The sequence below is a fragment of the Frieseomelitta varia genome, unplaced genomic scaffold, assembly GCF_011392965.1.
Source record: "Frieseomelitta varia isolate USP_RPSP 00005682 unplaced genomic scaffold, Fvar_1.2 scaffold_886, whole genome shotgun sequence".
NCBI classification, from domain to species: domain Eukaryota; kingdom Metazoa; phylum Arthropoda; class Insecta; order Hymenoptera; family Apidae; genus Frieseomelitta; species Frieseomelitta varia.
This window is the reverse complement of record NW_025110685.1, coordinates 401,312-413,878: the sequence shown is the minus strand read 5'-3', so window position 1 is coordinate 413,878 and position 12,567 is coordinate 401,312. Positions and strand designations below refer to the sequence as shown.

Here is a 12,567-nt window from a genome sequence, read left to right as displayed (position 1 = left end):
GAATACTATTCATCTGATTTGTAGAAAAGCAAAATATTTCTAATCAATCATATATCATATATACACGTTAATTTTATTATATCAATTTATTACAACATATTATCAATTTTGTTTATTTTAATATCATATTAATATTGTAGTATTAAACTAACTAGATGAGATTAAAACTTGTGATCATTTAATGAATTATATATTAACATTAACATAAATCATCTATATTATCTATATCTATATCTATATAATCATCTATATCTTGTACTTCTAGTATAACTATGACAATCATATGTCGTTATAGTGCATGAAACTTTAGAATGTTATAATATACATAAATACATTCATAAATGTTTTTTTTGTTCTACTACTGAACTACTGTATAATAAATCAACAAATTATTGAATGTATGCAGTAATCCTTTTAAATGCAGACTATTTTATTTGTCATATATGCATTCAATAATGAAAAAACAGATATTGATTACCTGATAACGTCTGAATAATATTCTTTCCCGTTATATTCCAATATTATAAATGGATCGAGAGAAACTGTATCGATTATATCGATTATTGAGTATCGCAATAGCTAACTGTAAAATTTTACCGCATTGGCGCTGTAGTCTACCTAAAGTAAAAACATTTCATATGAAAATAAATTGTCTGTCTTTGAATTAAAAAAGAATTGCTTTTTTAAAGTCTTTATCATCTATTAAATAAAACAATTAAATAAAAGTACCTGTGATTTTATTTTTTTTAATTTGATTTAAACCAAAGAAATATATCTCAATTTTAAGGCTTAGTTTTAATTCTATTAATTTAATGAATTTAACTTACATAATTTGTGAGTACTTAAGCTTCTTCATGTTTGTAATGAATGATTTTACTCTTCAAAATAATTTCTATCATATTCAATAAAATTTTTCTATTCAAAGTCACCACAAAGTTCAAATTTCATTTCGAAATTTATAAAATAAATAAAAAAAAAAGAAATTAAAACTCTAAGACAGGTGCAACTACAAAAGATCACGAATTAATCCTAATAATTAGTTTTCTTTTTACAAATAAAAATTTGATTGAATCATGGATGTTGAAATACTAACGCCACATAGCGATAGAAAGATGGAACCAATCTTTTTATAAAATTAAAAAATCAGAATTATCAATTTAGAAGCCGTTTTACACAGTTTGGAAATTATATTAAAGTTTTAAAATTTTTAAAAATTTCTTTTGTATGATATTATTTCGATTTTTTACGTAATTAATTAATTACACACAATTAGGATGAAATATCCTATATATATATATATATACTTTGACTGTGTGTCCTATTATGTGGTGGCGCCACTGTGTTCAAATAGGGAATTTTATCTTAACTTTGTTAAACTATGTTAGATTAAAATTTAGATTAAAATTAAATATGGATATAGTTGAAAATAGCAGCTCTAAATTACATAAATATAAATATATACAATGTAAATCAATGTGAAATGTAAAACTCATATTTTTTAACTTCGACATGAAGCAGTTAGTTCTGTCATTTCGTCACTAGGGGATAAAACTGTTTCCATGGCTATCAGTTAAATCAAACAAATTTTCAAAAAATAAGAAAATGCTTTTACAGAATTAAAATTATTTATTTTCTATGAATTTCTTTATCAAATCTTTCTAATTACGTTCTAAACTTTCTCTTTCTATTAATTTGGTAAAAATTTTATGGTACATATTTATTTTGAAAATCAGTTTTTATGATATAAATTCTTGAAGAAAAACTGTATTTATTTAGATGTTAAAAATGAATGTTCATACATAAATATTCCATTTTCTCTAATCTCTTGAATCTCTCCCTAACTAAATATTTATAATTCAGGTCATCATACAAATTGACCAATAGGATCGTCCCGTAAGATAAGATAAATATCATCAAGAACCGTAAATTTTACAAGAATAATCCCATCTCATTTCGATTATTTGAAAATCAATTTGGAAATAAATGTATTACTCAGATGTTGTTTTAAAAGTTTGAGTCAGATTCTGATGCAAACGATATAAATTTTCATACGGGTTGAATATTGGTGGGGATTTAAAGTAACGAACTAAATCGTACGAGAAAGGCCGAACGTTGCCGATTCATTGCTCGAGCGGACTCGGCTTCTAACCCGAACCACATTCATTACTGTTCTCGGAGAGTGTTAATGTTTTCTTAGTCAGTGTTTTCTATTCGTTTCATCTATCGTGATTGAACGTCTATATCTGAGTGATATATAATAAAGTGCTTTTATACTATTCAGTGCAATATAGAAAATCAGTTATAAAGAAAAATAATTATGGCTGTAACAAGTAATGCTATGTATAACGCAGAAACCGTCGCTCCATCATTCATGTCGTCAAACGTGTATTACAGTCGCGTATCGCGTTGTAAAAATGTAAATCAGCATAAAGTTATGCTCGAGCATATCGAAACTGCGAAACCTCCTATGTTTAACTACTGTTCCTATGATACGATGATGGAAACTGATGAAGACGGATGTGATTATTCAATGGCATCAGACTATTTGAATAATGATTCCGTAATTGTAAAAGCAGTGGTACAGAACCGGCTAAAAGCTCATGAAAAACCACAAGTTGAACAACGAGCAGTTCATGATGCGGATGTGCCTCAACGCAGGACTCGGAAACGACACAACAGCGATCTCAGCTCTACATGTCAACTGAAAAAGTTTCGGAGAGGTAAGAAAGGATTTATAATTTCATCTTTCTCGTCTCTTTTGTGAAGAATAGATAAAAACGTGTCGATGATCTATTTGCTAATGTGTTTTATAAAAACGCGGTCTCATCAATTTATATTCGTATATGCTTCAAATAGATCTTGTTAGAGGTCGTTGTTTGTTCTTCTTTACTTTTAAGCGGGAGACTTTTAAGCGCGGGAAAATATTTATTGTAATTAATTCGTTAGATTTATATCGAGTATCTCTTCCTGAAGTTTAAAAAGAAGAAAAAAGAATTTTTGTTTAAATGTTTTTAAAGTAACTATTTAGTGTCACTGCATCATTGTACCCGCTAATAATAAATATTAAAATATATGAATATTCACTTTTCCCTTCTATGGGAAAAAGGTTGTATATTTATATGTGACCACAGAGATTTTCATCCGATCCTGGCATTAAATTTATTTTGAAGCTTAATGCATCCTGTCATCTTCTGCACCATGGATAATGGTATGCAATGGAAAGCATAGATGCTAATATTTTTTCATAAACTAATGACACTTAGTAAGTCTTTTTTTGATGGTAAGGACACAATTTGCTGAACAAATAAGTGGCATAGGAGATATCTAGCTAAATTAAGGGTTAAGGCTATGGGTTTCCTTTCAGAGGCGGTGGTAAGGACTGTGTACTTGGTGATACATGGAGTACAAAGGACTGCGCATCAACTATGTGTTATGAATCTGAAGCATTAAACATTGATAAAAACATAGAGGAATCTATGATTACAGATGAAAACTGCTGTTGGACAGCAGGTAATCACGATATTCTAAATAATTCAAATTATCAAGAATTATTCAATAGTGAAAATAAAGCAATTGAAAGCACTATTGAATATGAGAAGATTTTATTTGAAACACATGGATGTTCAATATACCAGTTTCATAGATTGCAACTGCTTGGTAACAATGGTACTGAAACAGAATTTTGAATTAAATAAAATAATTAAATAATAGCATTTGTAATGTTTATATTTTTTGTATTTGTTCACAAAGCATACATTTACTATGCACTTATATATGTCATTACATTGTACCATATAATAAAAAATAAATACTTACTTTTCTAAATTATAATTTTTATTATAATCTGTGTAATGTATTATGAACATTAACAAATATTTAAATTAATGTGTAAATGAATAAACAGTACTTACAAAAGGATCATAATTCCATCTAGGGTTAAATAATATAATGCTTTTGATAGTATCATAATTCAGTTTTAAAAAATTTGTATTAAACTTAAAACATATGTTTAATTATTATGTATACAACTAAAAATATTTTTTAATGTAATTCAATATCAAAATAGCATTGAACTGTTCTCATTTCTCTCATCTTCAGCTTTAGCAGCTAAACTTTCAAAATCTCCTTCACCATCAAATCTAGCTTGTGCAGATTCAGTTTGACCAGCTGCTTCACCCTGACTTTGTTCGCTCTCTTCTTCATTTTCAGGAGGCTACAGATATATTTCATTTTATTACATTTAAGTATCTATTTAATTTTATATTATTTTATTATGTTAATTATATATTCATTTATTTAATTAGTTTTAAAATACCTGTTGATTCCCAGAAGATTCAGGTCTTGATTGATCTGCTTCTGCCAGATCTTCGTTGTAACCTGGTTTAATGGAAGATGTTAAAGGCAAAGTACTTGTAGAATTACCTAAAGATGTCCCCTATAAAATATATACAATAAATATAAAATATTATTTGTTCTAAATATTTAAATATATGTTTGTGATATTTACAGGCATGTCTAAATGATCTATTAAAGGTACATGTGAAATAGGAGATGATGAAATTCCAGCTTGAGATGATGAAATTAATTCTGCTATAGAATGTTTTGCTCTTAAACCTAATATTACATCTGTCTCAGAATCTTCGTCACTAGATTGACAGCTTTCACTGGCAGTTTGATCAGTTGTTTCATTCTGCAAAAAGTTAAAAGAAACATAGCTAGTACGAAAATTATTATTTCATATTTGATTGTAAATATATTTTACAATTGTACAAACCAATGGATTACTTGAAGATTGTGTATCTTGCAAAGCACGTAATGATCTCCACAAACGAGGACGCAATCTGTGATCTTCACTTATTGCCTTGATTTCCTTTAATATGATAATCAAATAGTCTGGTCGCTTTTTATTTACGGCGATGAGTGAACTTAATACTTCTTTCATTTCGAAGCTGTATAATCAATTTTATAAAAACATCAGTTCGGTACATTTTTTGCAGAAAATAAGTAATTGAAGAATAATCTAATGGCAAAGACATACCTTAGGGTTTGAAATGGATTATCATCATTCGTTACAGATGGTAATCGAAATGATGAGTTTGTTTCTTCCCAAAGATTATCAACTTGTTGTTGAGACATTTCGTTCGTTAAAATATTACTACGCATAACAGTATTCTCCCGTTCTTGTTGCTGTAAATTTGCCTGCAGTTGCAAATTTGAAGAATATTGTGTTTCTACCCCACTTAATGAAGGCAATGATATATTATCAGCTCCTTGATCTCGATTGCGTTTGTCTTTCCTTTAGTTAACATATACAATATATTAAATTATGAATTTCATACTCGGAGATTTGTTCTAAATCATTCATAGATTCATTCTAAATAATTTACATATTTACATACATAAGAGAAGTATTAACACTTGATATAGTATTTCCTGAAGTTGAATTTGCAATAGCGCCAGAAGTAGTATCAGTCACAGTTTTTGCACTTCCTGAGAGTAAGTTTTGTCTGGAATAGCTGCAAATGTGGGAAAGAAATATATATATATCAATTTAAATATACAATCATGTTCAAGTTATTCATACCATGCTTAAGGAAGCAAGATGTGTAATATAGTTAAGATGATAGAAAACTATGTTTTTAAATACACTGTCTGCAGAAACTGAGAAAAAAAACACAACAATACCACAGAAAAAAACAAATTTTGGTTATTATTGACTGAGTGTTTATTGTTAGTTAAAATCAAAATATTTCAAAAATATATATATATATATATATTTATATATATATTCTCAAACACATATTACATACCTATAATTTACGTACCAATTTACTATCCTCATTTAGATTCATATTCATTAAACGTTGGTCTATAATATCAAATCTTTACAGGTTTTAAATGTGATATGGCTTAAACGAGGGTAGTAATAAGTAAAAAGTAACAAGACAAAAAATACATAGATAGATCGTGATGTTTATTACTTTATGCAATGATACATTAGATTTACACAAAGATAGGAGGTGGATGTGCACGATCTATTGGATATAAAATACCTAAATTCATTAAAAAAATACTTCCTTTTTTTAATGATATTTAATTGAAAAGGAAACATTGATTTCATGTTGAGAAAAAAAATCTATAAAATTGAATTCCTTAAGTCATAAAACAAATTATATTTTGTGAAGTTTTATCAAATACATTCTTGTATTAAATGATTACATGATTGAAAATTTCGATTTGATGCATGATTCAGTTGTATCAATATAAATAACACTTTCACTGCACGTGGACAAATGATATATAAATTAACATATATATGTGTATACTATTACCTTCTGAAATTGTCCCAGTAGTTGTTTGCTCTATTGCCAGGAGGAACTTGGTTATTCAATTGTTGTTGCTGATGTTGAGAATTGACAGAAGATGTTACACCAGTATGGGATAATGCAGGTGAAGAATTTGGCAATGATACCAAATTTGGCAAAGATGAACTTGGTGGTAATGCAGAATCTAATGTTTCACCAAGATGATGAATATTACGACTTAGATTAGAATATTCATCGTTATTCTCGCTATTGTTCCGTTGCTGTAATTGTGTTTGTCTCAAATGAACTTGTAACTGATTAATAGCTGTACGCATAGCTTGTAATTCACGTTGTTGAGACCATAATAGTTGACAACATTGTTGTATTGTAGTCCCCATCATTTGAAGTTGTTGTGCTTGAGAACCTAATAATAATTGTCGGTAGTACTCTGTTGAACCTATAAAATGTATTTAAAAGTTATTATACTCTATAAATATTGAATTTTAAAATTATTATTCAAATTTCAAAAATTTAAAATTTTTTAAATTTCATGTATAGTTTACCATGTTGTAATTGATTTAACGGGGGCGGTGGATATGTCCACCAATTTCCATTGAATCCATTCTCAATCGCCGTTGTTTGAGGTCCAATGTCCATTAAATTTTCGGAAGATACACCATCTACACTTTGATCATTAGATCCACCTATATACCAAAATATAATTTAAAATTAGTATAATGTATATGATAATATATATGTTAATTACCTATCGTTGTTGGAGTTGGCCAAACATTAGCGGGAGTACCTGTATAACTAACATGCGAACTAGAACTTCTATGACTATTTAAATCACTTGGTCCTCCCATATCGCGGTTGCTAGATGATTCCTATTATTCAATAAAATAAAAATAATAAAATAAACATTGAACTTTAATTAATTATGTACAAAATAAGTACCTTCCGCACAATATCATCAATTTGACGTCTTCTTTCCTGAGCAGATTGAACTTCATAATTATTATTATTACTTTGCTTTTTCTCAGAATTGATTGACGCTGTAAGCGATGGAGGAGGAGTTGAAGTCGGAAAGACAGATGTAGAATTAGAATGCATTGCTGATAATGGTTGTTTTATTCGTTGTAATTCTGCTCTAGTAGACATTAACAAAGCTGATTGTTCTCGAAGTTCCCGTGTAACTGCCTATAAATTAGATTTCAGATTAGAATTAAATTAGATGTTATGCAAAACATAACATGTAGCTTCTAATCGCGTTTATTTATACCTGAATTTCTTCAACAGATGGCCTTTCTCCGGTATTTCTGATTTTTTCATGACTTGTTTCATCAGCATCGCTTTGACGTTCAAATGAAATGTTCGTTCCACTTTCATCTTCGTTCCCATCGATATTAGCTGTAGTTTCACCATTTACATCTATTTCAGGTTCGGGATCAGAGTTAGAATCGAGACATTGTCCTTTTGTTGCTTCTTCCATTAATGATTTCAAATGAACAAGTTGTGCTTTCATAGCTTCTAATTCAGCAGCTTTGTCTCTTCCAAAATTCCTTGAAGAACTTCTTCTTGAACGTCTTCCCTGAACTCCATCAGAACTCTAAAATATTAAGGAAAACTCTAAAATATTAACTTACAACTATGTTATTTTTAATTATATTAAATTAATATAATAGTATACTAACACAACTACCCCTATCAGACAAAGATTCTGCAGCTTGTAGTTCTGCTACAAGATGGTCCATATTTTTTTTCTTTGTTTGAAGTTGAGCCAATTTTCCCCTCAATGCAGCTGTTTCATTTTCAAGTTGTTCAACATTTACAGGTAATGGTAATGCTAAACCAATTGAATTTTGATTTTCTTGCTGTAAAAGAGCTTGTTGAGCTTGACGTGCTTCATTTAATCTTTCTCTAACACGTAATTGCATTCCCACCAAACTAGCTTGATGTTCTTGTAGTTGTACAAGTTTTCTTTGTGATTCTTCCATCTTTTTACGTAGCTGCATTTCTCTATTCACATCGCCATTTTCTTCTCCATCTTCTCTGCTATTTTCACTATTCTAGGAAAAAAATAGTTGAAAAATTCTATAATTTATCTATTGTAAAGCAAACGCTAGCTATATGTAAACTAAGACACATAGAATATAATTTATAGACTTGTAACTAAAAAAGGCATGCATAAAAAGTTATATACACTCTTTGATTAGTCAGTAAATAACTTCTATAAATTCAGTAACCTCACAAAATATCCCATGATTTTGATATTGTTCCAAGAGTTTAGTTAGTTTTCTTTCACTGTCATGAAGATCCTCCACCATTCTACTTAACTTCTCATTTTGAGCTTGTGCACGCTATAGTATAATTATATGTAGAGAAAAGTACTTAACAATAACAAAAGATACACAAGCATCATGTTATGACTAATGACTGGTATACTTACTGGATCACTAGACTGATTAAGTGAATCCATCAGAGTTGATGTTACTCTGATATAATCTCTGATTTGATTTAAACGTGATTCTACTTGGCTCCTATCAGGCTATAATACATTAAACATCTTTGATAAAAGTTTTGGAATATTGTAGATAAAATAAAAATAAAATATTTTAGTATCATAAAAAGAATATATTACCATTTTATCAACATTAGAAGGTTTTGTTCCTTCAAGTCTTGGAGGAGATTGAGTTTGAGAATCAGTTGGAGGAACCATCTTTTGCCAATGCGAATATTCTTCTGCACTGTAATTATATGGTCGACCACCAAATGATACTAAAATAATAACATTTTTGTATTATTAACAAAACAATATAAAAATACAAAAATAAGTACGATTAGATATGTACCAAATTCAGGTATGTCTTGGTAAGATGTAGATGGTACTGAAGAAATTGATCTTGTGTTACTGTTCTTTGTTATCCTTATGTGTTCTTGTTCACTGACTGGTTTCCAATCCAGTTGGTACTATCACATACAATTTATAAAATCAATTAAACACACAAATAGTTGCTAGTGTTTCTAGAAATGATGACTGAAATACTGAAACTCTACTGCCCCAAAGTAGAATTGTATCTGGATATGTATTCTTAGAGAGAAGTTCCCCACTATTCAGCTGTCTATTAATAGATTATCTTTTAAACTACTATATACAGATTGCTGTATAAAGTTTTCATTTGGAAAGTTCAAATTACACCAAATTCAATGTTATTTTTATTTTTATTTTTTTTTATGGTGCTGGATATTATTGAATATTAAAATATTCTTTCAAATTTTAATATATATGACAACATTATTCAAAATAATAAAATTTATTAAAAATTTAATTCTCTTTCACTTTCTAGTAGGAATTTTGATGTAAAAAAACACAAAATAATATGAAATAAAATATTAAAAATAAAAAATATCATTCATATTTTTTTATTAGTTTACCAAATTGTTAGAGTGCTGTGTATGTCCATGATAAGCAGAACGGATTGCAAATTGATTAGCAGCTGACCGTTCTCTATTTCTATCATTTCTCCTATTGCTTTTTGGGAGTGTGCCTGTGTTGCGTGGACCATCGTTAACACCGGGCGACATTTTCTTTGCACAAAATATTCTTAGTCTTGAAAAAGTACCTGCCTGTTTGTTGACTTTTCACAGTTAACCCTATTGCACAATTTTTATCGCGATGCAACTTTAAAAAAACGTAATTTTATGCAAGTAGAAAGGTGTCATTTACCTGCAAGTATTACAGAGCCAATTGTACGAATAAATGCATTTCAAATAGCAAATACTCGATTGAGTTAAAATTTGTTTCGACAATTTACGTGCAAGACGGAAGTGTAAAAGTATGAATTGGTATTCACCACGCTTTTGCGTCAAAATTCTTGGCAGACTAATAAAAAGAATGATGAACTATAAATAAGTTAGGCCATTGACGTATTTACTACGATGATTATACGAATATATCGATTGGAATTTCAAAATCACTCTTGTTACTTCGTAGCTGCGGCCATTTTTAAATACTTCTTTGACATGTTTGGTTAAATAAGAATTGCATTAACAAAACAGGATATTTAAATTTCCTATTTAAATACGAAAATAATTGTTTAAATTAGTCTAATTATAATACGTATAATACGTACTTATATTCTTTAATAGTTTCTCTTAATTTTTGTATTATATATCAAAGTAAATGTCGACATTTATAGCTAATGTGTAATAAAAACAAAAAGCAAACATTTTCTTTTTTACAAGATATTATTTATTAATAATTTTTGTTACTATAATACAGCTCAATTGCATTATATTTTATTTTTTAGCAGTAATTTAATTCATAAAATTATATTGATCAATATTTAATATGAATTTAATATGTACTAAGTTTATCTATTGGTTTAAATTTAAAAAATATTTCCTCCAAATCTTCAATACCGACACGCTAATAACACACTGCATATATTAGTTACGCGAGTATTTCCGCATTTTCATAGATAGCGCTCGTATTGATAGACGGCGGCATCTGGTAACAGAGAAAATTACTCTGCGCGCACATGGCGCCATGACACTTGCAGAGGGACGCCTTTTCGCGCGTATGGCCTGGGGGTTTAATAATAAATAACCGATTCCGTCACATGTACGCTACTTCTACGTGCTTTACATCTAGTCTTTAGAATCTAGATAGCGCCTATAACAGACGACGTAGATCTCGATAGTGTTGCGGCTTGCATTCCTTCGAAGTATCGTTCGCAAGCTACTGACTCGCGCAGATCCTTGAAACGTTTCAAAAAGAAAGAGAAAGTTGAAGATTGAAAGTAAGCAGAACACGGGATCCGTCGTACCGATGCTCGTTGGATCAGTTGATTACTGTCAAATATCGTATGTTCTTGTTAAGGCTAAGTGCAGGATTCTACGTTTTCTTCTATACCACTTTACCCGGGTGCAAAACGGGTGTGCACCAGTGGTTACGTTTCGTGTGTTAGTGCATGCTGTGTAATTTTCTTGAAGTTTGCTTGGATTTATCTTCTAACGGTGTGAAATGCTGAGAAGCTGGCAACATGCGTACAGCAGCATAGACACGGACACACGGCTCAGTACCTGTGAGTATCTACTTTTAGCATTTCATTTTCTTGTGACAAATGCGTGTAGAAAGTATTAGAGGTTATATTGTGTACGATCTACACTTGACATTTATATAGAATACATACGTTTGCAATATAGTACAAGCTTACATTATAGAATACATAATATATACATACAAAATTTTGTGAAAGCAGTTGATATGCGTACTGTCAAACTATGAATTATCGGTGTACTTTAGTTACATCACTTAAATTTGATACACAATTTTAATTCATATCAAATGTCTCCTTTAAATTTTGATCAAACTTTGTTTTTCATGAAGCATTGGCTAGACAGTGCAAATATAAATCACAGAAAATATTATGACACTTTACTCAATTCAAAGAATTTTTAATTCTTAATTAATTCTTTGAATTAAGAATTCATTTAATTTCTCTTTATTAAAACCATAAAATCAAATAAAGTTTAATTTTTCATTAATAATAATCTGCTTCATAGAAGCATTCGTCACCGATTTTTTCCTCATTAAAATATTAAAAATACATTTATTATTATTGATTTATTATTATTATTATTATTATTAATTTAATCAAATATTTAATACCAAACCTCTGTCAAAGGTTGGTTCTATGAAACAGTAAACTTGCAGAGAATCAACCATGTAATTGGACGAAAATGTAATTGGATGACTCGAGCCGGGAGGGAAGGGGGCGGGGGGGGGGGAGTAATTCAAATCAAATTGCATTTAATTCAAATCAAAATTTCATCTGATTCGATGATACGCGTGTCACGTATGTGTGTCGTGTATGTGCATCATCTCTGATTAGGTTCAACGATTATACAAAGACGAAACCATCATTTGCCAAGAAAGAACAATAAGAACTATTTGTTTGGTGCTTTACATTGTACATTATCGACGCTATCGGCGATGTTAAGGCTAGATTGTTATATACGAATGTGAGCTACATTTATGGAATTTTCGCGCGAATAGGCTGAACGTTGCACTTCGGTTTGACTACTTGTTGCATAATGCATCGATTTCGGTGACCTAACCCAACTGTGCAACGTCTTTATGCACTCGCTCTTGTTTGCATTGCACACGTGTATGCCCGTGAGGCGCTTGTTGAACCATCAGACGATGATACACGCATTGCCGCGCGACACCCGGTATACATGTTGTACCCTATGAAAA

General features: G+C 29.9%; 2 protein-coding genes across 9 annotated transcripts; one reads left to right on the top strand and one right to left on the bottom strand.

Moving 5' to 3' along the window:
• Positions 1-2,126: 2,126 nt before the first annotated feature.
• On the top strand, positions 2,127-3,828 carry LOC122537115. 2 transcript variants are annotated; one of them, XM_043670076.1, is made up of 3 exons: positions 2,558-2,720; positions 3,171-3,208; positions 3,367-3,828. In XM_043670076.1, exons 1-3 carry the CDS (start codon positions 2,695-2,697, stop codon positions 3,684-3,686), a joined length of 384 nt encoding a protein of 127 aa, XP_043526011.1. In that variant the 5' UTR covers positions 2,558-2,694; the 3' UTR covers positions 3,687-3,828. The 2 variants fall into 2 exon arrangements, with proteins under 2 accessions (XP_043526010.1, XP_043526011.1); XM_043670075.1 differs by lacking the exon at positions 3,171-3,208 and having other exon boundaries at positions 2,127-2,720.
• Positions 3,829-3,969: 141 nt separating this feature from the next.
• Positions 3,970-10,322, bottom strand: LOC122537114 (signal transducer and activator of transcription B). Of its 7 annotated transcripts, none has more exons than XM_043670070.1 (18): positions 10,160-10,322; positions 9,741-10,032; positions 9,158-9,275; positions 8,947-9,083; positions 8,755-8,853; positions 8,552-8,665; positions 8,000-8,374; positions 7,588-7,914; positions 7,263-7,505; positions 7,111-7,192; positions 6,869-7,009; positions 6,333-6,762; positions 5,400-5,516; positions 5,039-5,296; positions 4,775-4,949; positions 4,508-4,690; positions 4,316-4,435; positions 3,970-4,213 (listed from the first exon to the last, which is right to left on the bottom strand). In XM_043670070.1, the coding sequence occupies exons 2-18, from the start codon at positions 9,888-9,890 to the stop codon at positions 4,058-4,060; spliced, it is 3,225 nt and encodes a 1,074-aa protein (XP_043526005.1). In that variant the 5' UTR covers positions 9,891-10,032; positions 10,160-10,322; the 3' UTR covers positions 3,970-4,057. The 7 variants fall into 7 exon arrangements, with proteins under 7 accessions (XP_043526005.1, XP_043526003.1, XP_043526004.1 ...); XM_043670068.1 differs by having other exon boundaries at positions 7,072-7,192; positions 9,741-9,959; positions 10,033-10,321; XM_043670069.1 differs by having other exon boundaries at positions 7,072-7,192; positions 9,741-9,932; positions 10,033-10,321.
• Between the last annotated feature and the right edge of the window lie 2,245 nt (positions 10,323-12,567).

Excerpts from the sequence above, each read along its gene's own strand:
- LOC122537115 (XM_043670075.1), top strand. The coding sequence starts at position 2,318 with ATGGCTGTAACAAGTAATGCTATGTATAACGCAGAAACCGTCGCTCCA. Across the intron at positions 2,721-3,366 it reads ACTGAAAAAGTTTCGGAGAG|GCGGTGGTAAGGACTGTGTA; the intron begins GTAAGAAAGGAT and ends TTCCTTTCAGAG.
- LOC122537114 (XM_043670068.1), bottom strand. The coding sequence starts at position 9,890 with ATGTCGCCCGGTGTTAACGATGGTCCACGCAACACAGGCACACTCCCA. Across the intron at positions 7,193-7,262 it reads TTGATGATATTGTGCGGAAG|GAATCATCTAGCAACCGCGA; the intron begins GTACTTATTTTG and ends ATTGAATAATAG. Across the intron at positions 4,691-4,774 it reads AATCTTCAAGTAATCCATTG|AATGAAACAACTGATCAAAC; the intron begins GTTTGTACAATT and ends AACTTTTTGCAG.